General features: G+C 49.9%; 1 protein-coding gene across 1 annotated transcript; it reads right to left on the reverse strand.

The window, feature by feature from the left end:
• Positions 1 to 929: 929 nt before the first annotated feature.
• LOC135393498 (gamma-aminobutyric acid receptor subunit rho-1-like) lies at positions 930 to 11,401 on the reverse strand. The gene is made up of 7 exons (XM_064623908.1): positions 11,259 to 11,401; positions 10,196 to 10,446; positions 9,178 to 9,260; positions 7,191 to 7,352; positions 5,549 to 5,874; positions 2,896 to 3,128; positions 930 to 1,253 (listed from the first exon to the last, which is right to left on the reverse strand). The coding sequence occupies exons 1-7, from the start codon at positions 11,289 to 11,291 to the stop codon at positions 1,103 to 1,105; spliced, it is 1,239 nt and encodes a 412-aa protein (XP_064479978.1). The 5' UTR covers positions 11,292 to 11,401; the 3' UTR covers positions 930 to 1,102.
• Between the last annotated feature and the right edge of the window lie 10,260 nt (positions 11,402 to 21,661).

Genomic DNA, 21,661 nt, shown 5'->3' on the forward strand with positions numbered 1-21,661 from the left:
CTTATTTTTTGTTTCGCAGAGCTCTAAAACCATTCACAGCTGCATAAGAACTGACAAGAACTTTTTGAAGGAAACACGAAGATGTGTCCGAAGATACACTCTAACTCAGGGCACAGTATGGTATATAGTCACAATTAATATGAAGGGAAAAGAAGCGTACGCGGCGCTGTAAATATAATATCTGTGATGTCATTCGTTTCTATATATGTGGTGAACTGCTCACCCGTATATGGTTGATGAACCCCTCAGAAGACAGGATCATGAGCATTTTGTTGGTTACTACGTACGTTAGAATCGTACCGGGTTCCATTTGAAGGCGACTTGCTAGGGTACATTTCTGAAGTGTAAAATTGGTAATTTGTAATTATCTACGAAGTTATATAGAGCAAAAAAAAAATTCTGAAAGCAGATCCGGAGGATCTGGCGGACAGTAAAGAAGAGTTGTGTTTCGTCTACGACCTCTCAGGTTATACCGATCATGTCATAAAATGTAGAACTCTTACGCAGGGTCATCCTCAAGATCCGCTGGGGGCTTCCCACGGGATCCCCATTATTGGATAGTTGGAATTGAAATTCTGAACGGCAGAAGCGGACACACTATCGTACGAGACGACATTCCTCAGACGCTTTCAGACATATGTCGGCGCAGTTCCCTTAGAAGTCGGCCCAGGATGCACATTCCCCGGGGCTTCAGTCGTGACGTTGCCCACCTCCGTTAGGTCGACAACGGTCACCACCACCACCACCATCACCACCACCACGACTTTAGCAGTATAACTTGCGTTAGAGTGTGAAGAATGATGACGACAACCAACTTAAAATTTTCGCAAGAACACATACCCTGTGGGACATGCACAAATTGCGTACAAATCCTAACGTAAGCTAGAGTACAATGTTATATTGCAATCGAAGAAGCAAGAAACAAAGTATCGGTGCAAATGACATGGACGCTATAATCTATTAGGTCGTGGTCAAGAGCAACAGTAAGTACACTTAGAGTAATCTTCACAGACTTGAGAACAATTTGCACTTATGACAACAACAACAACAACAAGAATAATAGATGATGACGATGAGAAATACTTGGAGTCGGTTGATTTCTTCAGCTTAGGTAGTGCGGCCAGTAGATGATCATAAAGAGAAAGAAAACACCGGGAAAGGCGATCCTGGACACTTTGTCCAGGACATTGGTCTTCTGCCACAATTGACCAAGGGTGAAGCGACGCTGAAAGATGCGGTGGATCGTGGACCTCCTAATGTATGTGTGGATGGGGAGAAGGGAAGATACCGATAAGACGTTAGCGTTCTTATATAGCGCTAATCACGATTCTCCACTATCATTTTGGCTGACCCGTCCTCCAGCACGCAATAAAACAATATCACTATTATTCTCATATCATGACTATGCAATATCGCGGTTGTTTGTGTGGACGCCATTTTGCAGCTCTAAAACAGGAGCTCCACCCAACAGTCACGGCTACCAGAAAAATTGGGGAAGAGGGGACTGGAGGAAAGCAAATGGTGTCAGAAGCCGCCGTGGGCGCGTTAAGCAGGCTCCCGAGCGCCATAACCCGGGTTTTCAGGGGGACAAACCCTTGGTGTCTCTACTTAATGGTGTTTGTGAGGCTATCCGGAAGCCGAGCGCCAGAGCCGGTGAGCGCGCGCCACCTATGGAGCTTTCTTCTGTCGTCTGCTTTTAAGTAAACATAGCAGTAGACCATAGCCAGTCCTCTATCATATTATAACTATTTACCGCCGACATCCGATGATTCCGGAAACACAAAGAGCATGGGCGGTTGCAACGTGTTGCAACGGTTGCGCCATTTCGAAAGGCACTACACCGGAACGTGCGTCACGCTCCGGAACTGGCCCCGCTCTTCCCCAGCGTTCCCTGGCTCCCCAGCACCAAAGGTGTGCGCAGGGTGCACCCGGGAACGTGCACCGGAAGTCACTTTGGAGGGGCTAAGTGATCCCCTGAAAGAGGGAATGTTCCCGGAGCACGAACCTAACGCGCCCCATGATAGTCCTCAGATAAGGGGTCCTTCATGGTCAGTTCTCACTTGGCGACGCGCGACGCGGCGTCGTGAGCGGGCGGCGGAAGTAGAGGCGCATTTCCGTCGCCCCGTCAGCGCGCACGATTTTCATGTTCCCACCACAGAGGCATTTCGTCGTCCAAAGCAGACGAAGAATCAGGAGGCGTGGCCTTTCTGTGTCACCTAATTGGTCGCCAGCTGTCGTTCTCGGCAGCTCTCCCCGACGTCGTGAAAGAAGGTCGGCATGGCAGTTTTTTTGACTCGACGTCTCTCCTCTCCCGACTCCGGAAATGCGCGTCTATTTCCGCCGCCCGCTCACGACGCCGCGTCGGGCGTCGCCAAGTGAGAACTGGCCCTCAGTGCGCATACCCGGAACCTAACTCCTTATCCTTATCTCTGGCTCTTTATCTCTCTCTCTCTCTGACCCTCTGACAGTGGTTTGGTACCGGTTACCATACACTCTTAAAAATGAACTTCACCGCATAGCACGCTCCTAGCCAACCATAATCTCGAATGATATCGTTATCTGCCCTGATTTGTTGAAAACGGGAGGCGTACGCCTTTTCTGTGACACTTATGCTGTTCATAATTGCCACAAAAAGGCGTACGCCTCCCGTTTTTAACAAATCAGGGCAGATAACGATATCATTCGAGATGATGGTTGGTTAGGAGCGTGCTATGCTGTGAAGTTCATTTTTAAGAGTGTAGGTCGCCGCGGTCATGATCGCGGCAGCTTTGCCAGTGCTTCGTGATCGCACTCACGATCGCGATCATCGGGCTTTGCTAAGGCATTGCGATCATGATTGCGCCGGCCTATGCCGGTTACTCTCCGTTATCTATGAAGCTATACATGGTGACGTACCTGGACGCAGCGGGTGCGATATTGTTATTCTCCACACCGGCGATGTAGCCGGGAACGGCCAATGAAACGACGGAAGGCGTTGCCATGTGGTTGTTGTTGGCAACAACAGGTGCCGAAGCTGTAGCCTTAGGAGGAGAAGAAACGCCGTCTCTGTTCCAGGCGTACGGCGTCACTCGTGCGGAGCCTGGAAGGCGGCTCGGTGGAGGCGGAGGAGACGAGTGCCGCTTCCGTTGCTGCAAATACGAAAATTGGAATATCCGGATTACTTTGTCTGGTGTGATGCACAGTTCATTTAACATCGAACTGAACGAATCTAACGAACGCGGCGGGTGAAGAAGGTTGGTTAGACAACAATGGGAACGACGAACAGCAACTTTATTCGACTTTGGAGAGTGGGGAGGTTCATCACCAGAGGCGATACTCTACCCCATTGTTGCTGGTGGGGATGTGGGGAATAAAATAATGAGCCCCTTCAGGATAACGAGCGAAGTCCGATTGTGTCCAGAAATGCCAAAAGAGCTTTGAGCGCGGATCGTTGCTGGGTTGGATTGGGCCAGGGACCAAGCAATTTCGATAAGGGGGAAGGCGCGAGAGTCCAGCTGACGAAGAGACTCGGAGAGTGCGGTTTGGGAAGGTTGGTAGTGGGGGCAATGAAGAAGAATGTGCTCCAGATCCTCAAGAGCACCACAGTGGCAGCAGGTGGGAGAGTCAACTTGTCTTAAGCGGTAACGCCACTGAGATGTAAAGGCCACATCGAGGCGCATTCGGTGGATTAATGCAGCATCTTGACGAGAGGTGTTCCGTGGCATGCGGAAAGCCAGCGTTGGATCAGCTCTACTCGACATAGAGGGGGGGGGGGGGATGTCGGTTGTCCATTGGTGGGAAGCCAGGGTTGTCACGAGGCGTCGCAGAATGGAACGGCAGTCTCCTCTCAGCAGAACAATACTGGTCCGCTTCCGATACGAGAGTGCTGCTTCTGCGGCGCTGTTGGCCTGCTCGTTCCCCACGACACCACAATGGGCTGGAACCCACTGGAGAACTAGCCTGTGGCCTGCTGCATAGATAGTGTGGTAAGCCATTAACACATCTGTGACTAGGGGTGCGGATGGACCTCGTATGCCGGAATTTTCAATAGCTAGAAGTGCAGATTTGGAGTCTGTGAAGACTGCCCATTCCCGCGGCGTAAAATCAGCGATGTGTTGTAGAAAGAAAAGGATGGCATAGAGTTCCTCACCCGTGGGGGAGATTGGATGTGAAAGGCGTCGTCCGTGCACTACGCCTTCGGATGGTATGACGAATGCTGAGGCGGACTTGTTGTTTAGGGATATGCGCCATCGGTATATGCTGCCGTAAACGTAGAAAATTTCTCGTCTACCAGAGCATGAAAATGAGCTCGGAGGACTTGAGGGGGGACCTGATCTCTTTTTTCCAGAAGGTTTGGGAGGCGTACAAAAGTGGGCGGGACCGGTAGAGACCAGGGGGCTTCCGGCGGTATAGTGTCCTTAGTTATGAAGCCAGGGAGAGTCTGGCGTGTCCTCTGCGCTAGTCGATAGAAGTCGCTTTCACGGCGGTATCGAATTTTCCTGAGGAGCGGGTGACGGGGAATGTGAGCACGCAAACGTAGGAAGTGCCGAGCCGTTTCACGTTCACGTAGAACCTCAATCGGGAGTTCACCAGCTTCAGCCAGTACTTGCCGTGTTTCAGCCATTCTTGGAACTCCGAGGCAGCGACGAAGGCTTCGAGCAAACAGGGACCGAAGGGTATCTAATGATGTTGTTCATATCCTGTGCAGAATAGGAAGGCTGTAAAGCACAGTCGCCCTCACCAACGCGAGCAGGGAACGCTGATCTCGGCCCCATCCTGAGCCAGAAAAATGTTGAATTGCTTGGGAGCCATCGCTGCTCTTTAGTTTCAAGGTGTTTAATGTGCCGAGCCCAGCGCAAGCCCGAGTCGATTGCCACGCCAAGGAAGCGGTGGAAGCGTACCGGCTCAAGTTTCTTTGCACCAACCCAAAGGGAAACTGACCATAGCTTTGCGCGTGAAAAGCAGCTCGACACACTTTTCGGGTGAATGGTCCATCCCAAGGTGCGTGAGGTGCGTACGGACATTATTTAAAGCGAGCTGCAGGCGGCGCTGTATGTCTGGGCGTGATTTCTGACACATATCGTGTCAGAAACACATCTTAGTCGTTGGGTGCCCCTGACGGACAATCGAATGAATTCATGAGTGAAGTCATTAGACTGCCAATCCAATTCAGGTCGTATTTTCCCCTATATGTGTACGGACTTCCAATAGTGATTAACTGCCCCGAAATCAAAAAGACATTCACTTTGTCGGCGAGCTCAATTCCAGAATTGCAACCTGTTGGTACATGACTGACTGTGTCGTACTGTAGCACTACGAAACTAGGGTTACTTTTAGGGTTAGGGTTACTAGGGGGTAGGGAAAGTAGGGTTAGGTTTAGCTTTGACCGAGAAAGACAGGACACAACTAACTGCGACGGGTTAGTTTTGCTTTGTCGTTCTTGTTTACTGTCCCTAGCTTCGTGGTGTTACGATCGTTTCTCAACATTATTTTGCGACGTAAGCCTAAAATAGCATCAGTGAAAATGTAATTTTACTAGTAAAGCAAATAACTAGAAAGGCAAACTCACCATCGCCAGAATCTTCTCCACGTTGTAAGCAATGGCGTACTCCAGTAGTGATGCGAACACCATGACTAGACAGACAAACAGCCAAACGTCCACAGCCTTGAGGTAATCCACGGGTGGTAAAGATGACCTCGATTGCACTACTTGAGTGGCCAGGGTGAGGATAGAGGTAACACCTAGTGTGATCCGAGCAGGAACCGCAGACACATCGAGCCAGAAGGTGAGCCAAGACAAGCTGACCACCAGACCGCTTGGGATGTAGGTATTGACGATGGATGCCGTCAGGCGCCGCACGAACGTGAAATTGGCGTACAGATACGTGTAGTTTTCTATAGAAGAGGACAACAAAGACGGTGCCGCTTTCAGCATTTGATACGGTGCATCGTGGGCATCGGAGGCGTGACTGTGCTGGGGAAAGTGTACACGATACACTGTAAACTTTTTCACACCTTTAAAGGTATGCGCTATGCACATTCAATCTGGTTGCTTAACATTGCATCTCCAGGATGATATTTTACAAAATTCGGAAAGCATTACTAAAGATCAAGTGTCAGTGCAAATCTTGCTTTCATTATGTTTTGGATATCGTAGGTACGAGCTAATGCATATATGCATCGCTATCGATAATCGAGCACGCGCAAGTGTCTACAATACTGTTGAACAATGTTGAGATGTTGCAAGACTGAATTTTTTTGGAGGACAGACAACACTCGAGTAAAGAAAATTTGTGCGAAACCGTGCTCCATTATGATGTTACCAAAATTACACCTAAAAAGGCGTGCGCCATGCACGCTATTACGTCTTTAAAGGTGTGAAAAGATTTAGAGTGTAGGGCGTGATAAAGGCCTGACAGGGAACTCTGTCTAGATGCTCGGCATGACAGAATAGCAGATACCACTATATCCTACGAAGCATTTGGGGGTCGAACGGGTTAAATCAGTGCCCTCTACAATATACTACGTGTACTGCGCAGTACCGGGTTTGCGGGACACCAACTCTTCCGTCGGAAGTACGGGTGTACGGATGCGTGGGCTTCCGATCGAGTCATTAGGGTCGAACAGACTCGAAACTTGAAACATGCCCTTATAATGTACAACAGATTCGGTAAAGGAACAGCTACATGCGCCACCCGTGCCCCAAGAACTGTTTATTTCAACCTCCTGTTTTCCTTCCCCTGTTAATTCCCTTGCTCTTCAACCTCTACAACACTGTTTGCAGCAGAAGACTACAAGGGGGAACACCAACCTAAGAAATACAACCCGTTTCACCATTGAAAGTGCAGTTACCGAAAAAAAAAAGAAACTAAAGGCCCGGTCCTAACTAGACCCAGCCGTCCCGAAAACAAAGCAGCCGATACGTATATGTATCGACGAGGCGTACCAAGGATATGTACACCGTATGTAACGCGGCTCTGTTGTCGACCAATTGAAAGACATTTCCGTAACTAGAAAACGGCTTCGCTCATTTCCTTTGATAGCAGTGCGATATCTATATACGTAGCATAGTGGTCACCGAGTAGAGTTCAATTATGTTCGACATATCTGCTGTTCGGATTGCCCTGCAGAGAAGGCACGACTTCCATGGAAGAGACGACTTCCGCGGGTCCCACAGTCTCATACTCGTTCTCAGCGAAACGGCGACATACCAAACATCCACGGTTCCACAGATGAGTGAGTGACAGGAGGCTTGAGGTCGAACTGCAGCGGCTTGATGTCTTCTAGTAAGCGGATGGAAGCGGAGAAATTCCGGTGCGGACTAGAGGGACTGTCCATCCAGTGGAGTGTGGCTAAGTCTTCAGGCGTGGACACTGCAAGAAAATTCGGCAAAAGTGATACACATGCGAGAGTTCTTTTGGTGTCTTATGTCATGCGGTTTAAGACTTGGACAAGCTACTCAAGTTTTGAGGATGGGGGAGCCCAGGGGTGAGGTTTATAGTATTGTTTACGAACCTCCTGACGAACTGCGCACAACGTATAGTGTGATCATTTTAGCGGTAGCAAGGAGTGTTGGAGTATCTGACAAAGCAATAACCTGGACAAGTTTGATTCCTACATGTATTTCTATGGGCATAAAACCCCCAGCCACAGCGTCGGTCAGGTGTTCCTGGTCAGGTCAGCCAGCTCCCGTCGTTAAGATGATCGCGTTCTACGCCAAGACCCTGAGGCACTGATTTATCCATACCTTCCCTACACCCCTAATACCCCAAAGATCTGGGAGACACGCCCCAATAATTTTGTGAGATTACGCAATATTTCGTCAAGGAAAATAAATGGAGTAGCCTGGATGTTGTGGCGTCACCCTCCGCCCCCCCCCCCCCTTGCGGAGTCCGACGCGCCCCCGGAGACGAAATTCTGGATAAACCACTGCCCTAAGGGGACTCCAATTCGGATTTGCCCTTTTGAATACACTCGCCACGGTCATCGTGAAGAACAGTCTCATCTTCCAGACGTGAATACCTGTTCAGTAAACAAAGCTCGCTGTGGGCGCAGAGTCATTATCGACTTTTCTTCAGGGGCGGCGCAACGTCTTGAATTCAGGGGGATCCCAGATCCCAGCCGGCGCCCCTTTCTTGTCTTGTATGGACATGAGACTGAGAGTTGCGTAAAACACCCTGGACCCCGTGCACACTTTCAGGTCATGTCGCCGTGAGTTCTACCGCATGAATCCACAAAGCCTTGACTTTTTATGCTGGCAATTTGATCGATTCAGGAAAAGGGTTTATGACATTTTATTCGCATGCGGCACCTGAGATAACACTTTGATGCCTCACCTCCATGGGAAGTTTGCGCCCCCTTCACAAACGCTTGGGGTCTACAGTAGCCCCTGTAGTCCCCCACCCCCCTTCCTCCACCCCTGCATTTCTTTTTTCGGTGCACCTAATTTTTCTTTGCCACAGTGCTGTGTGTTTTCTAACCAACGTATTTCCCCCGTTGCACAGAGTTAAAATATCGAACCATGCTGCTGTCAATACCAACGTTCTTAGTTACATGTATGTTTATAAGTCCCAAACGTCGCCACACCAGCATTGGACAGCTGTTTCGGCCTTATTGGGCCTTCATCAGCAATGCGTAGGTGGGCGGCGTTTGAGGGAGTGGCGTCGGAAGGTCACGTGGAACGTGACGTCCTCCCGTCAGGGTGAGAAACTCACCTCTGAGCCTCTGGGCCCCTCACCCTGGGCCCTCACCTCTGGGCCTTCAGAGGTGAGTTTCTCACCCTGACGGGAGGACGTCACGTTCCACGTGACCTTCCGAAGCCCACTCCCTCAAACACCGCCCACCTACGCATTGCTGATGAAGGCCCAATAAGGCCGAAACAGCTGTCCAATGCTGGTGTGGCGACGTTTGGGACTTATAAACATATGTTCAACGTGCAGCCAAAGAGCCGATGCTATTTTTTTTTTTTTTCACTTAGTTACATGTAGTAGCACCAACGTTCTTATAGATATTCTTCCTCCATGAACGCTGGGCAGTACGCGCGTCCATTTCGTGATTCTTCCGCTGTTGTCTGGAAGGTTACCCCGAGCGTTTACGCGCTGACTATTACTCAGACGTACCAGGCGTTCAAGTCGCCGTAGGACCATCGATTCTTTTAATTCGAGCGGTGGAAGCAACAAAGCACCTTCGATTACTTACTGAGACCGACTTTTAGATAGCATTTCTGTGTGTCCATTGGGTACTTCTGTAATTCCATGAGACAGTCTACTTGAAAGAGGTACCTGTAATAGTAATGGTGGACCTTTTTGAACGGTACCACGCCTGACATTATTCAAATTTCATTTTTCCTTCATCTTTAAAGTTTTTGTGCAGCGTTTGAGCTATACGTAGATGAACAGAGTACAGTCGATGCTTTTTCCAGTGTAAAATATTTGCAGCTCAGATCACTCTTGTTGTGAGGGGATCATCTTCTTATGTCTGAGGAGTAAGTACAGGGACACGGAACACGGAAGGAACGGACGAGTTTTTCCGTGTTTCCCCCAGTCTGCTCCGTGTGCATACTCCTCAAACTGAAGATGTTTCCCTCAACATATTCGCACCAGCTACCTGATCAGAATATTTTATTTAACATAATTATCTAAGTACACAAGTTACTTCTCAAGACACTTTGCTTGTAAGTAACACCATAACAACGTAGATGTTCTGCGTGTGAACTATCGTTACCAGCTACCTTGCCTCCTATTTCTCTGTTCCGTTCTTGTTAACGTAACGTTTACTCTTCATTTCGGAAGTATTTAAAAACTACTCTTTCTTCCTTCCTTCCTCCCTACTTAATGACAGCACATGCTGTTCCCTACTTTATGACAATACACACCGTTACCCGATGAGTAAGGCGGTCTACCTCGGCAAGTAGATCTAGTACTACTGTATAACAATACACACATACAACACAGCCTGGACTGAGTTAGAAAGCCGCCACCACAGATGCGACCAACACTGCTGCAACGCTAGGTCGCGTAACGTTAGTGAAGTTTAGTAACCGCATTCCTGGAATCTAATCCAATCCAAGTCGAGCCGTGTTTGCCTGGTGCACTTGGATTACTTCCTATACCGCAAGCATGGATACCGTGTCTACCATGGCGGCTCTGAGAGATCGAAGTATGGTGGACACATCGAAGCCCGCACAATGCACTGATGAAAACGCGATGAGACTGACCTAGATGATCTGTACAAATGTCCAGTGTCGAGAACCTTGATGAAAGTGTTGGGCACGGAATGTTGAAAAAGGTAGCCGTTCTTGGAGTTGACAAATATGAGGTCGGGTTTCCAGATGGCGTCCAGCGCTTCGTCTGGCAACACGCGCACCCGGTTGCCCCGTGACGTCACCGACGACTTGGCGGGGAGGTTGGTGAGGTTAAGCCGGTCGTCCCGCCACAGGTCCACCACGAACATGTGGATGCGGAACGCCTGGAAAAGACAAGTCGCGACGCGATCGTTAAATGTCGTGTCGAAATAAGTCGAAAAATGCTTGCTTATTGCGGAGGTCGACAAGCACAGAGTGACAGATTAATTACAGATTAATTAATTTTAATAAATTTAACATTACAGAATGACAGATTAATTAATTAAGACAAAAAGCGGCGTGCGCTATTTTCTCAGGCGTTCTGCGCCCCCTGGCTTCTCACAACGAAAGTGTTGATGTCAACTTGACGTTCCATGACGATCACCACTTCCACTGCTGAATTTTTATGAACATTTTTGATGCTATTAGACTATGTATGGTAGATTACGTTGTGGCTTTCCCCCGCGGTACACAACTGATCTCATTGGATGTCTGGGACTGGCTGGGAATGCTAAATGCCATAAGGTGCCGAGCCGCAAAATAGATGCTTCTGATAGGTCGGCAACGTGTGACGTAGTTCAGTGACGTTCTGACGCCATAAAGGAGGAGAGAGAGGTTTCGCCTATTTTTCTGCTTTCTATACATGGAAGCGCCCGGGATACGCAAAGGCTTATTGCACATGTTTGGTACAGTGAAGTACATTCACGCACTCATTGCATCGCAGTATACACCGTTTTCCAGCCAGCCTCAGCCCAGCGCTTTTGCAGTTAACACACACCAGAGAGGAGGAAAGGGACACCAGGGTGGAAGCAAACGGACTGTGATGCCTTCCTTCTCTCCTGCGTGTGCGGTAGATAGTTTTCAACGTGCTCTGCACACTAGACGGCGCTGCTCTTTCAATATGGCGGCGTCCACGAGAAAGCGGTCTAATGCTCACCATGTTTTCTTCACTAATGTCATCGATGTCCATGACCTGGAAAGACACGTACACCTGGACGGGTGTCCCTGTTAGTGGGAAGGCTATGAGTCAGACAAAGATCGAGAAGCTTTTGTTCGCTTTCACACTGATGACCACTCAAAAGGATCCAGAAGTACACGAGGGACGTAGCGCCCTCTTGCTCGCCCCAGCTGTTCTGTTTTCGTTGTAGTAGCTGTACGGTCATATTACCGAGCTGTTTGCCTACCGATATATGACAACATACCGTTTGGCAAAGATCGTGCGTCGCGTATGGGACGACTCTACGTATAGAAAATCGCGCACGGTTCCATTATCGGAACACCTGCACCAAGCTCAGTCGGCAGCGTACTGGCTTGCTGTGCACAAGATCGCGCGGGTTCCCGACCGAGTGCGGTAGTAATGTGTTGGAGGTAAACACTGTGTGTCAGAGATTTCCGGCGCACGTCAAGAAAACCCCAGGTGGTCCAAATTATCTGCATTCCTACCCTGCGGCACGTTCAACATGTCGCCACACTGCGCAGACTACGTGTAACATCACGGTACCACTATTTGCACCAAGCTCCAAACCGAAACCTTTGCGGGTCAGGGCGTTGGTCTTTGCTATCCATTGTTGACAAAAACGTGGACAAGAAAAGTCCCTAAACAAAAACAAAAAAAATCGTGCAGGAGGTCTTTGAGCGAGCTCTTTTTAGCATTACATCGATCGTGAAACGTTCTGGATAGCTGTGGCTATACGGAAAATGTGAAACCGTGTCTGTGCCGGCCATGTGAACGAGGCCTGGTAGGAGAAGTGATCACGCCCAACTTGTCGTATCTCTGACCAAATAGTTTCGTGACCGGTTACTGCGTGTGCAAGGGCCCCATTCCTGGTACTCGCTATAGTCAGGTGTCGGGGGTTGTGTCACTGAAGACTATACCACAAAAAATGGCGCTGCGTGAGTTAGAAGCACTTCTTAGCCACAGAGTCAGGGCCGGCGAGAGAAAATACGGGGCCGGGGATGGGTCATGCAAGTATTCCTTCTTTGTATGATTACGGCAGGCCTTGGGTCGTGCGGGCCCCTGAAGTAGCCAGGGTCCCGGGTCGCCATCCCCGACTGCCCGCCCTGCACAGAGCTACCGTTTAGTTTGCTGAGAATGCACGTGCGACTTGCCATTTGTGACGGGAGCTTCTGATTTGTGATAGTCCTCGGGAATGATGGAGTTGAGGACTCCGCCAGCCCGACAGCTGCAAGAGAACGAAAGCATTTCTCATCACGCATTTTCGAAGCACCCCCGTCAACCCCCTAATATGCCTTCCAAAGATATTACAACGCCCCTCAAAATAGGCAAAATGCCCAAAAAGTCATCAGTTACGGGTGTCCCCCCCACCGAGATGAGAACTCTGCACAGATCTCTGATTCTGGTGTCAGCGGTGGATGTGTATCATTCTATCGGAGTGCAGTTACGAAGGTTACAGTAGGTACGCGGCTCGGTTTCGGCTTCCAAAATTCGCTGAGTTCCATGACCTAACAGCAGGGCGTTATAACGACATGTTGGCATTCCCGGTATCCAGTCAAAGTCGCGCTTGCTGAAACGTTATGCGAGGACATTCCGCTAGGGGAAGCGGGAAAGGCGGCCCGTGGATTTAACCACGTCCACCAGAGGGTACCCTAAAGTACGCTGAAGCAAACGGGGTCGTGGGAAATGCTGAGTGACCGCGGTTCAAGAACTGAACGCCAATGGGCCCGTTGAATTGCGGCCCCTGCGCCGGAAGAGTCATGACTCCAACCACTTCCGGTACTCGTAACTCGAGTCGATATTTCTGACACCATCTCAAAAGCGGAGTCACTGAGCCAAAAAGACGGGGTCGGAAGCGAACTGACGTAGTTTCGCAGGCTAGAAGACATGTTTTGTGCCTGCCCAGCGCTGCACTGCACGGCAATACCTCGTTTAACCTGCACGAATCTACAGCAGTTAACGATGCTGAGAAGGATCGATCAAGAATCAATTGATCGATCCACAAAAAGGATAAAGGCGGGATAGTTGCATGGTAGAGGCAGTTATCCCTTCTCTTAATACGTGTCCATTGTGCCGCGCTATACAAGTACTATATGTGATCGATCCACGTCGGTAAACTTACCATCACCGATCACCTTCGTCAACGTGCGTGTGGGCCAAGTCGCAGAACGCGACGGCTCAGCTTTTTAGGAAAAATCAATTTGTTCAATGCTCCGCTTTTAAAAATGGAGTGCCTGCATTGTTTGTTAAGACCCCGAAGCGGAAATAGCTGTGAGCCGAGGCGTGGACCTTCCCATGCAGTCGAGGATTTGGAGCGCCAAGCAAAGGCTCCTTGTGGGATTAGGCCATAGACCACTAGACCATTCAGTTACCGTGTATTCACACGAGCGACATCCTCACGGAATATTCTAGTAGAAGAAAAAGCGAAAACACTGCCTCACAGAGCCGAAGTTCCGTCCCGTGTTATGTTGAGTATTCACACGGTGCGGAATATCGCGAGTGACGTACTGCGCATTTTGCAGACGACACTTAGCAGACGACACCGTCAGCGTCTTTTCCTGTCGTCTGCTACGGAATATCTTGTGGTTGCGTCGCAGGATATTCTCCATGGGTAAGCAGTGTAGGTGAAGACACGACGTTGAGCGCTCGCGCTCACGTGACAGCAGAAAGTAATGACGTTTTTCACGTCTTCCGCTACTGGGGGAATGTCGCTCGTGTGAATACACGGTTAGAGTCACTAAATAGTGCGCAGAGTAGTGACACTGAGCCACGCCGGCGAGCGCGGCCGCCATCTTGGGTCCGGCACGGCTCCGTCGCCTAGCAGTGGGACGCAAATCTACCCTTTCCCCGCCGGAGAACAGAGCGCTGTCGATTAAACCGGTTTTGGATGGAGGGGTTCAACATGGTTTTGGAAAGAGGAATCATGTGACACGCTTCATCCAATCGCGGCCACCGAACGGCGGCTCCGGCGCGGAAAACGAATGCGATACTCCGTAGTAGAGCCCTGCACCATCCGCTGATATCCACGGATATCCGCAAGATACTTGCGGATTCGGATGAAAATTTAGAACGGTGTGCGGATCGGATGCGGTTACGAAGGCAGCGGATCGGTAGCGGATCGGATGCGGGTATACCGCGTGCTGTAATTGTTCCACTAGCAATTTATTTGCATTGCGCGGCGACAGCGAGCACATGCTCGGGTTCACCTTTGACCATGCACGGCCAAGACAGGAGAGAACGTACTCTGACGCCTCGAACCGCACGTGCACCGACGAGGTAGCGTTCCACGCGTTCCAGAAGTCTTTCCATATCGCGTTTGTTGAAACGTTTCCCGTCGCTTGTCGTCATGAGTCCTTCCGTGACAGCATGGAGGCATACCCGAAATTGGTATAATTTCGGATGTGCCTCCATGCTTGCCATCATATGCTTGCGGCGGTCTTTACGCGTCCTCCGAAACGTGCGGATTTTGCGGATCGGATGCGGATGGTGCGTTTTGGTCAGCGGTTCGGGTGCGGATGTAAACTGTTGTGTATGCTGCGGATGCGGGTCGGATGCGGATGCCAAAAATCTCATCCGCGCAGGGCTCTACTCCGTACCCCTATTTAGCGACTCTAGACAGAGTAACTCCCTTTGGAGCGCAAGAGTCGCTACTTAACGCGCCTATTGTTTGCTTCAGTCTCAGGCGCACATCTTCTCACAATATTTTCCCGGCGTCCTAACGTTCGTGCAACTGAAGGCGGCTCACGGGACATTTATCCAGGGATCGGTACCGGTAAGGGAACCGGAACGCCTCCCATGTTCCTCCATTACCGGAAACGGAAGTGAAGACGACCGACTGATATTGAAATAGGGAAATGGATCTTTTATGCGACGTTCATTTTTTTTTTTCTTTCTCTCTCTCTCTCGCCTTCCTGTTCGTCAATGGAATGCTAACAATCGTTCGAGGTACGAAGCACGCGCTGCGCATAGCGCGTGAGCCCGTGCTTTCCCGGGTTAGCTTTGGTCTTGTGGGTCAAAAACTATTGCTCCTTCGATCAAACGTTTTGCCCTTGCTCCGCCAATGAAACATTCGGCGTCTGACACGATTCTGCCAATGGAACAGCTTTTGTCCCTTCTCCGGGCGAAAACTTGACCCAGCTCTGCCAATGGAATACGCTATAATACGTGGTCTGAACGGGGCACGACGACGTGGGAACCTAGGATTTTCAGGGCGAATCCGTCGCTAGCTTGTGCCGGCCTGTACGCAACCCTTCATGAAACCACATGCAAAGAAACACAATACACCCCTAAGACAGCGTTTCCCAAGCTTCTCGTTGTATCGGACCCCCCCAAACCGCTGAGAATCCATTCGGGGACCCCCGTTAAGTACGGTGCACCAATCGAAGAACTATCTTTTTTACAGGTATCTGTACTATACCGCCTACAACCTCCGCACTGTGTGAATGAGTGGGAGGCGCTCATTATTTAAATGAAAATTCAAATGAGTTTCGTGAAAACACCCAACTTCTAAAGCAGGGCACCGTCGGCATTAAAATGGGTACTATATCCCTTTTGGGACCTTCAGTTGACACCTCTTAGAGAAAAATCTGCCACCAAAGCGGGTCATTTGTTGCAGTAATTAATTGGTTTCGGTTTACGTATTTTTGTCGCGGCTGGTCGCGGTGAAGCGCAAAAGGACGCTCTTCCACTCCCATGTCCACCAATGAATTACACCAATGAATTACGTCCCTTTGCGCTTCGCCGCGACCAGCCGAGACAAAAATATGTAAACCGAAACCAATTAATTACTGCAACAAATGACTCGCTTCGGTGGCAGATTTTTCTCTAGAAGGTGTCCACTGAAGGTCCCAAAAGGGGTAGTACCCATTTTAATGCCGACGGCGCCCTGCTTTAGAAGTTATGTTTTTTCACGAAACGCATTTGAAATTTTATTTAAATAATAAGCGGCTCCAACTCATTCACACGGTGCGCGGGTTGTAGGCGGTATCGGACAGATACTTGTAAAAAAGAAAGTTCTTCGATTGGTGCACCGGTTCACGAATTATTTAGCCCAGGGATTTAACTGAGACACCCGATATAAGAGACGTGAAGAAAGAAAATGCAAACAAACAAACAAGGCACCGCCGTGCAGGAAATGAGATGGTGGTATATTTCTGCCTTCTTTAATATCATATATCGTCATATATCAATATCGTCCCCCTCAGAGATGACGTGACCAGCGCTCGCCGAGACGGACTCCGGGCTGCCTTCGATCGTCGCTTACCCCCACGAACACTCTCGGGGGCTCCCGAGGGCCCGCGAAGCGCACTTTGGGAACCACTGCCCTAGAACACAGCACGGAAGCGCGCGCGTACGACGTTTCGAGTACTGTTTTCTGCTGATAACGTTCGTTTTGTCGGTTCGGCCCTTGAAGCAGGCCTGCAGAATTCCAGAAGGGAACTCTACACGGTGAAGACGCGTTTCTACATATTTTCAGTTGAATTCTGGAAGAGGTACGGTTTCGCCGAAGTGAAATTACTTGTGCGGCGTGTACGCCTTGTGTATTCTAAAGCACTTCAGAATGGGGGCCGACACTGCTGAGAAAGGTGTCAGGGAAAGTTGCATAACATCCGTTCCAGTACGGGAAATGTAATGGAAACTCAATTGAAAGTCTAGTATCGGAAACTGAAAACGAAAATACCCTTTCCTGATGTTCCTGTCATGCCGGCTAGCACATATTCTTGACTCTATAGTGATGCTGGTACTTGTCGCGTGTATTACTGCACACCGGCGGAACCAGACGATGAGAAAATCGTAACGTCATGATGGAAGTATGTGTCATGCAGTAATCATCATGTAAGCCTTGAGCCTGTCTTAAGAATGCCGTGCGTCCCATCCTGCACTCTGCAGCGGCTCTCCCGTGTTTGGATTGTTCGCTTGGTATGGTCAGTACGAAAAGCAAACTCTCCTAGAGAGTGTTGTTATCTAGCTTGTAGGACTGTAAAGTTAGTGTCTGTCTAAAGGGGACTACCTCCATAGGTAGCTCTCCTGCTTGATGACAATACACACCCATCCTACAGTTGGCAATACGAAGTATGACTTCCTGCCTTGGGTATGACTTGGGTATGACTTCCTGCCTTCAGGAGTTTCTCCCAGCTCCTGGTCACGTGCCCATATGCGTAATGTTCCTGTCCTCCGGCACTTGAAAGAGCTCGTACTCCCCATTATACCTGCCGAGCGCGTCTTGCTGCGTCTTGGTCTCTGAGCAAATATTGGTATCTAGCCAATATTTCCATCCCTCCGCGGACTGCTCTTCAGCCCGCTACACGTGCAGCGTTTCAGATTATCTGGGGGCGTCTGTAGAATGGGTATCAAGAGGTCGAATGTATCAGCCTCGCATAGATGGCGCGGCCTATTGGTGCCCGATTTCAAAGTGAAGTGCCTTGCCTTTGGTCTGCGCACGATCTTTCAGAGTCTCCGAGAGCAGCAGCATCCTGCTCAGGGTCTAATAACTTTTCTGTTAGGGCCCGACATTCGTTTTTTGTTTTTTTTCTCTGTGCTGACACACACGCTCATGTTTAGAGTTCGTGACTCCCCACCTGAAGGCATACGCCGCGTGGCAATGCGCAGTCTGCGAGCTTCTTTTCCGGGTGATGACGTAACATCATGGCCTGTGCGGCGCCTTTACATGACACTTCTTGCGCTTGATGGGCCATCCCCCGTGTATTCAGCGCCTCATAGCGTCGCGTACGACCACTGCGGGCTGGCTGGACGCCAGCCGTGCAGGTCTTCGGTGGCGCTTAGCGCGTGACCTGTTGCCGCTGCGTGAGCGTTTTTCGCGTTTTGGTGTAACGTCACCCGGCTGTCCCTTTTACGAGTACAGAGAGTCAGCAGAACATGCTTTTAGTTTATGTTTGTTGCCGGGTGCCCTGTGGCATCGTGTTGCAGGCCTCTATAGCCTGACGGATGTTGAGTGGAGCTCCGTTCGTGGTCTGTACCGCCTCCATGTCTCGCAGCGGGATAGGCGGCATTTTGTGCTCTTGGTAGTCGAAATAAATTATCAAGTGTGGATTTCACGCTGTCGACGAGTGCACGCCCAGCAGAGCCGCAGTGTGCAGGAGGTGATCCAGCTAGTTAACACCGGTATTCGCAGAGTTCTTTGCAGAGAGCGAGCGGTGCTTGGAGCAGTTGAGTTTCACCGCCGCTGGGTGACCTCTGACATTCTCTTCCGGGTGGACAATGGCAAGTTCTATGTTAACCTATGAGGTGTCCACGTCCTCGTGTTGTTCTCCCACTAGCGGCTTTCCAGTGTCATGGACTGTTGCATGGCGAAACGGACACGTATAGCAATCTCTAAACAGCTTTAGTCGCTGGGCGAGAGTTGGTGTTCAGAATGTTGTTCGAGTCTGTCCGAGTTGCTACAGGAAGCCGGCCCCTGTGGCCGGCCTTCCATTTGATGCCAATACACTCTCTTTGAGCGCCGGCTGGTCTTCCGCTCCGATGCCAATACATAGCGCCGATAAAAAGGTCGTCGGGGCAGTACCGCTTGCGGTGCTGTTCCGGGAAGGTCTTTTCTTAGATCTAGAGCCGATCCTCTATACTTTTCAAATTTGGATCCGACTTCGGAGACGCAGCTATATTTCATGCTGTCATCGTAGCCACATCGCCCGTGAAGAAGCACTGTACGGCCTTCTGGAGTGCTCTCGCCGCTGGCTGACGTCTACTCGACTTTTCCGTCACGTTCAGGGTGAGTGGCAAGTCAAGTTCTAGCCAGCTTGCTAGGACTATACTGTCCTCCGCAGCGACTCTCCCGTGTTTGTATTGTTCGCTTGGTACGGGCAGTACGAAAAGCAAACTCTCCTAGTGACTGTTGTTATCTAGCTTGTGGGATTGTAACGTCCAGTTAGTGTCAGTGCAAAGGGGACTATACCTCCATAGGACTTTCGCCTGCTTGATGACAATACACACTTCATATAAGTGGAAGGGCCCAATGGTAACGCGGTCTGCCCCCGGGTGGGCCGTGTCTTTGAATGCGCGGCCTATCGAACGCTCGTCGGGGCAGCATCGCTTGCGGTGCTGTTCGCTGGAAGATTTTGTCCTAAAGACGTTTTCTACTCCAGACATGTTGTACAGTTTATTATTCTCAATAAACTTCTGATTACCGTTTTGATGCACTGGGACCATTTTTCTGCAACACAGACTGTCGAGCGCTGGTCACGAGAAGCACATGACTCTCTCCTTTTGCGTGGCCATTACCTCCGTCGGCGTCCCGGTGTCATCGAGCAACTTGTTGCAACTGACGGTTCGGCTCACGGGCACGCCGATGGAGTGCGATCACTAAGTGCAGCCTCCCGACGTCGATGGTCGAGCGTTTTTGCCGGACGCAAGACGTATCGAGCACAGCGCAGCTCCGTTCTCCGAGGACGAATATACTGCTGCCGTCAAAGCTCTTCACACTGGAAAGTCTGCCGGTTTCGATGGCCTCCCAGCTGAGTTTTATAAATGCTTCTGGCCCACTCTTCGGAGGCCTTTGACAGTTTTTTTTTTTTTTTTCAATTAGTGCTTGGCACGACGACGTCTACTCTGCCCGTCCATGACGGAGAGCATTGTCCACTTGTTGTACAAGGATGCTTCCAAAAAAAGAAGACCCAAATGTCTATCGTCCCGTTTCACTGCTTCATACTGACAACAAAATTGTATCGAAAGTTATTTTGCGACGCATTTCTCCAGTTCTTAGTACAGTTAGTACAGTTCTTAGTACTTAGTAACTTAGTACAGTTCCTTCTTTCCAGGCATGTGCTGTCCCTGAGCGGTCCATCATCACGCTTCATACGCAGGCTTTACTAGACTTGCTCTGGGCACATAGTCGGCGACGACCTTGTGTTTTAGTGTCGTTTGATTAAAAGAAGGCCTTCGATCGTGTGGCTCATGAATACATGTGTCGTGTGTTAGAGGCGAGTGGGTTTGATCGCGAGATCATATCCTGGTTTCACCAGCTCCCGTGGCATAGTGGTTAGGATGATCGCTTACCCCGCAGAGCCTGGGAAGTGATACGGGTTCGAATCCTGTCACCGTACGTCTGCGCTGTCTGAGGTTTTCCCTGGGTTTTCCGAAGACGTTCCGGACGAATGTCGGTACAGTTCCCCCTGAAGTCGGCCCAGGACGCATACTAACCCCTCTGTTCCCCACTCCTTCCTGCTGTCCTCTCTCCATCTGTCCACGTCTGTATATGCCGCTTATAGCCACAGTTGCTTCGCGGAACGACGCGCCATCAGTACACTCTTAAAAATGAACTTCACCACATAGCACGCTCCTAGCCAACCATCACCCCGAATGACAACGTTCTCGCCCCTGATTTGTTGAAAACGGAAGGAGGAGCCTATTTTGTGCCGTGCATAATGGGCACAAAATAGGCTCCTCCTCCCGTTTTCAACAAATCTAGGGCGAGAACGTTGTCATTCGGGGTGATGGTTGGCTAGGAGCGTGCTATGTGGTGAAGTTCATTTTTAAGAGTGTAGGGAGCGCACTTTCTGCAGAGTGAGCATGATGGATTACATTATCTTGCGCAAGCGGGGAGCGTGACGTCACTGTGTCCAGCCATCCTATCCGCGGCGCAGTGATATTCTGAGAGCTGACGCACTATAGCATGGTGGTTCTGCGCACTAAGCTCCCTTTATGTTTTGCGCGTGCGCAGATGAACTAAAACTTTCTAGCAGGGAGTTTGAGTAGATCGAAAGGTGTTCACGATAACGGCTCCGAAAACACGATAAGCAAATCACGGCGCTTCTTGAAAGCGGTGACGTCACATTGTTGAGCTTGGATTTGATAACTTCCCTTATCTTATCGTTTCTCTAAGGTTGTTCCGATCTTCTAAGGCTCGCTATTAGTGCGTTTTAGAAAAACGTATACGTTATCGCCTTTGCGTACGTGAGGGACATAGCGCGGTGGTTCTGCGCAAAGCTCTGTTTATGTGTTGCGCATGCGTGGAGCGTCCGACGCTATCCCTTACGTCACGCACGAACGCGATAACGGATTCCGGATAAAAATACAACGTTTGAAAGTTCGTTCCCGACCACGCACACCTGATAACGAGATTCCCGGTTTAATTAAGTTAGAGATAAGCGAGACACGACTGTACCAAAGCAGCAAAATGCACTGAAAGTCGAGTGCAATAGGGGTGGACGGGTAGAGGTGGAAGGCCTTGAACAGACTCGTGAAACTAAAGAACATTGATAAGACACATACCGTCCACCCCTATTGCACTCGACTTCCAGTACATTGTGCTGCTTGGGTGTAGTTCCGAACGAAACGTAAACAAGAAAAAAATGAAAGAAAAACTAAGCTTTCGTTAAATAAGGGAAGTCCCACTCGTGCTCCACTCTATATTGACCGGCGACACTCAGGAA

The sequence above is a fragment of the Ornithodoros turicata genome, chromosome 4 (genome assembly GCF_037126465.1).
Source record: "Ornithodoros turicata isolate Travis chromosome 4, ASM3712646v1, whole genome shotgun sequence".
Classification (NCBI taxonomy): domain Eukaryota; kingdom Metazoa; phylum Arthropoda; class Arachnida; order Ixodida; family Argasidae; genus Ornithodoros; species Ornithodoros turicata.

What these genes read in the sequence shown, in the direction of transcription:
- LOC135393498 (XM_064623908.1), bottom strand. Translation starts at nt 11,291, where the DNA reads ATGGACATCGATGACATTAGTGAAGAAAACATG. An exon ending in ACATTAGTGAAGAAAACATG is followed by an intron (nt 10,447 to 11,258) that starts GTGAGCATTAGA and finishes TGTCTTTTCCAG; the next exon opens with GCGTTCCGCATCCACATGTT. An exon ending in TGTGGAACCGTGGATGTTTG is followed by an intron (nt 5,875 to 7,190) that starts GTATGTCGCCGT and finishes CCTCTTCTATAG; the next exon opens with AAAACTACACGTATCTGTAC.